This window comes from Micropterus dolomieu, linkage group LG12 (assembly GCF_021292245.1).
Source record: "Micropterus dolomieu isolate WLL.071019.BEF.003 ecotype Adirondacks linkage group LG12, ASM2129224v1, whole genome shotgun sequence".
Classification (NCBI taxonomy): Eukaryota; Metazoa; Chordata; class Actinopteri; order Centrarchiformes; family Centrarchidae; genus Micropterus; species Micropterus dolomieu.
The window spans coordinates 12,895,960-12,900,238 of record NC_060161.1 but is presented as its reverse complement, the minus strand read 5'-3'; the positions used below and the strand labels follow the sequence as shown (position 1 = coordinate 12,900,238).

Genomic DNA, 4,279 nt, shown 5'->3' with positions numbered 1-4,279 from the left:
GAGCACCACTTCACAGAGAAGCTATCCCTGGGCACAGTCCTTCAGATTGAAGAGAGGACCATTACTGATGAACCCGCCAAGTGTTTTTCAGATCTTCCAGGGTACTTTCTAAAGAAACTGATGATGGTTAATGTGACAGCTAGAAATGTGAAATGTACATCAGTATGTAAATCAACCTGTGAGGCTGCTTCAGGAAAGAAAGAGTTAGATCTTGATGGTCTGTTTGATAGTCTACATTCAGGTGATGTGCTAAACCCCCTTGACATAATCACTGCTCTCTTTCTGTGTTCTGACGGTTTTGTACGGCAGGAAATGGCACTCAAAATGTCTATGTGTCAGTTTTCTGTGCCTCTGCTGCTTCCTAATTGTGACACAAAGCAGTGCACACTCATGCTTTGGGCCATGAGAGACATTGTTAAAAAGTACAGACCTCAGTCACTTTCAGAGTCCAAGGGTTTCACTGAAGACTGATGAAATTCAAGACACCCTTAAATACAAAGAAGCTCAGCTTCCCTTGCAGGGCCAAATATGGAAGGAACTGACTGTCTTAGAGAAGGAAGAATTTCACCTTCGAAAAGTTGGGTCTGAAAACATAGAAAAGTACAAAAGTAATCTTCAGGTACAGAAAAGAAAACTTCGGGAAAAACAGAACTCTTGTGACATGTCAAACGCTATGACATGTTTCATCAACGCAATATCAAGTCCAGGGATAGAGAGGAGCTATTTCCTGAAATGGATGCGAATGAACCTCGATAACCTGTCTCGAGAAAAACTGTCTGGCCTCAGGGAGCAGTACAAAAAGAAATGCGAAAATTCTGAGAACAAAGAGGAGATCAAAGAAATTGACAGGCAACTTTCCAACAGCTCACTGGGGACTGAACACTTCTTCCGTGAAATGGGTCAGATCTATGAAGCTTCAGTTTCCCTTCCAGAAACAGACCCATCACGTCAACAATTACAGCATCTTCCCAAACTATGTGCTGAATTGATGCTTGATGGATTTCCCCTTGAGCTTGTAGATGGAGATGCATCCAACATACCTCTCAGATGGGTGAGTGACGTTCTCTCTCAGCTCAATGACTTGGTGTCTCCTAAGAGCAAGATACTGGTAGTCACAGTTCTTGGAGTTCAGAGCACAGGAAAGTCCACTCTCCTCAACACCATGTTTGGAGTGCAGTTTGCAGTCAGCAGTGGTCGATGCACTCGAGGTGCGTTTATGTTGCTGATCAGAATCAATGAAGATGTCAAAAAAGAACTCAACTGTGACTTCATGGTGATCATTGACACTGAGGGCTTAAAGTCACCAGAGCTTGCTCAACTGGACAATAGCCATGAGCACGACAACGAGCTTGCAACACTTGTTGTGGGGCTGAGTGATATCACCATCATCAATATTGCAATGGAGAATTCAACAGAAATGAAGGACATCCTACAAATAGTTGTGCATGCTTTTCTCAGGATGAAAGAGGTGGGCAAAAAGCCCAAATGTCAGTTTGTTCACCAGAATGTGTCAGATGTTTCAGCCCATGACAAGAACTTACGAGACAGGAAACTGCTCTTGCAGCAGCTAAATGAGATGACCCAGGCAGCAGCCAAGATGGAAAAGAAAGAGGAGAACAAGAGCTTCACTGATGTGATGGAGTACAGTCCCGACACTGGGAACTGGTACATTCCTGGACTCTGGAATGGAAACCCACCAATGGCACCAGTCAATGCAGGGTACAGTGAGGCCGTTTATGAGCTCAAGAAGAACATCATCCAAATTTTGGGAAGGTGTGAGTCATCTGCTAATAATATCTCAGAGTTTACAGAGTGGATGGAAAGCCTGTGGAATGCAGTAAAGCATGAAAACTTCATCTTCAGCTTCAGAAACAGCCTAGTGGCTGATGCATACATGAGGCTGTGCACAGAATTCAACAAATGGGAATGGGAATTCAAAAAAGAAATGTACACATGGGTTACAAATGCTGAAACAAGAATTTCCAATTTCGGCACAGTTGCTGTGAAATCTGAATTATCTGACATGAAAGAACTTCTCACTCTTTTGAGAAGTGAAGCTTGCACAGAGCTGACTAAATGGGAGACAAAAATACTTGGAAATTTAAAACAGTACTTTGAGCAAACAGAGGGTCATGTGTATCTAGTTGAAAGATACAGAGAGGAATTCTCAATCAGTGCAAAGAGCCTTCGTCAAGAAATGGAGAGCTCTGTATATAATCAGCTCACAGCAGCAGCTGACATCAGACAGGGAATGACAAAACTTGACAGAATCAAGAAAAACCACACAAAAGAATTAGAGGGGAGAGTGTGTCAGCTGATTCAGGAATGTCGGGGGAAAAAAGTCCAGATGACAGACAAAGAACTAGATCAAGAATTTGATAAGATGTGGAAAAGTATGGTGAATGAACTATCTTTTCCTCAACAGAAGGCCACAAATGTCTTCACAAATGTGGACCACTACCTCAGGGATAATCTATCACGTAAGGGGAGTCGTGTATGTCAATTATTAAGTCAAAAAAGGCTGCAACATTGTGGACTGATGCCTTTCAAATATACAGTGGAAGGAATTTGCAACCAGTTAAAAAACAAACTCAGCAAGCTCTTCATTAAAGATCATGTAATGACTTCACAGAACATGGCTGACAGCATCATAGATGCTTGCACACAGTTTGTGACAGAAAAAATGGAAAGGAAAAACAATTACCATGACACTTACATCCAGGAGATCCTACACATGATTGATGAGCGGCTGCAGAACAGTCAGAGTGTTAAGATAGACACTGAGTTTGAAGTTTCTCTAAAACAGCACATCTGTGGAGTTGCAGCCAGACAGTTTCAGAAAATGCATGAAGATTTCATACATGCTAATGATCCCTACGAATGTCTGAATCAAAACAAAGAAAAGTTTTGTGTTGATTTCAAAGACGTGTTCCATGAACGAGACCAGTGCCAGAAGAAGGCAGAAGAATTCACAAGCCGCTGCTTGAGGCCTGCAGTCGAAGACTTTGTCAACCGTTCATTGGGTCCTGATATTACTGGTGAAATGCTGACAAGGTTCCAGTTCAGCACACGAATGTTCTTCCAGTATTCAGTTTTACTGGATTTGCTCTCAAAGGATGACTTTGAAAACTATAAGAGCTACATTTGCTCATATGAAGATCATGTAAAGAAATGGACACACAAACAAATAGAGGAACACTTTTCAAAGGGTGATAAAGTTTTTGAGTTTGAGGATCGACATGTTCTGTCAAGTATCAGCAGCATAAATGATGCTATCAACAAAGCTAAAACAGAAAAGAGTGGTAACGTGAAGACATTTGTTGAAGATGTCTGTCAAGAACTTGGTGATAAACTGGTCATTTCCCAGGATGCTCTTGGTGCTTTCATGTTCATGAACAATGCAGACCAGGAACAGTTTGCTCACTGGCTCACTGAGTGTGTGAAGGACATGGCACAGGCTCTTACAGAGAAGTTTAAAACAGAAACCATCCAAATGAAACTGAAAAATCTTCATGTGAAGCCCCAGAACAAGCTTTTCACCCAGGTGATTGGATGTGGGCAACAGTGTCCATTCTGCAAAGCTCCTTGTGACGCAGGAGCAAGTAAACATGGAGAGCACTTTGCTGAACTACATCGGCCAGAGGGTCTGGGTAGATTCAGGTGGGATGGGACAGAAAAACTTGTCATTGACATATGCTCGTCCTTGGTGAACAGTGATATGCGTTTTTGCTGTGATGCTACAAAAGGTGAATGGCACCCTTACAAGGACTACAGAGAAATTTTCCCAGACTGGATAATCCAGTCAGATGTAAGTTTAGAGGCGTCAGACTACTGGAAATATGTACTGGCAAAGTTCAACAAGGAGTTTGCTGAAGCATATAATGCAGAGCCTGCTGATATTCCTGAAACTTGGAAAACAATCACACATGAGCAAGCAGAAGCGAGCCTCAAAGAGTCGTTTAACATCAAGTGAGAGAAGACATGCTTTGTGGTTACAGAGGTCACTTGTTTTATACGATATAGTAACATGCTGTATACAAGATGACAGGGCTGAAGATATTGTCAGTACACACAGAGATTTGCCAGCTTATAAATGGGAAATATAAGAAAATCTGACTGGTACATAGACAAACAACCAGTCACACTCACACCAATTAGGACAACTTAGGGTCACAACAAACAGGACAATTTAGGGTCACCAATTAACCTAGTGTGCATGACTTTGGATGGTGGGAGAACCCGCAACCTTCTTGCTGTGAGGCCACATTGCCATCCACTG

The 4,279-nt window shown here is 42.2% G+C and overlaps 2 protein-coding genes across 2 annotated transcripts in view; both read left to right on the top strand.

Annotated features, from left to right (window-relative positions):
* Positions 1-4,250, top strand: part of LOC123980053 (interferon-induced very large GTPase 1-like) — a 24,516-nt gene extending 20,266 nt beyond the window's left edge. The window contains exon 5 of the mRNA XM_046064238.1: positions 476-4,250. Within this exon, the coding sequence (XP_045920194.1) occupies positions 476-3,973 (3,498 nt within the window). The 3' untranslated portion in view covers positions 3,974-4,250. The remainder of the gene's footprint in view (positions 1-475) is intronic.
* LOC123980798 (interferon-induced very large GTPase 1-like) overlaps positions 4,042-4,279 on the top strand; it is a 3,298-nt gene continuing 3,060 nt past the window's right edge. The window contains exon 1 of the mRNA XM_046065346.1: positions 4,042-4,065. Within this exon, the coding sequence (XP_045921302.1) occupies positions 4,042-4,065 (24 nt within the window). The remainder of the gene's footprint in view (positions 4,066-4,279) is intronic.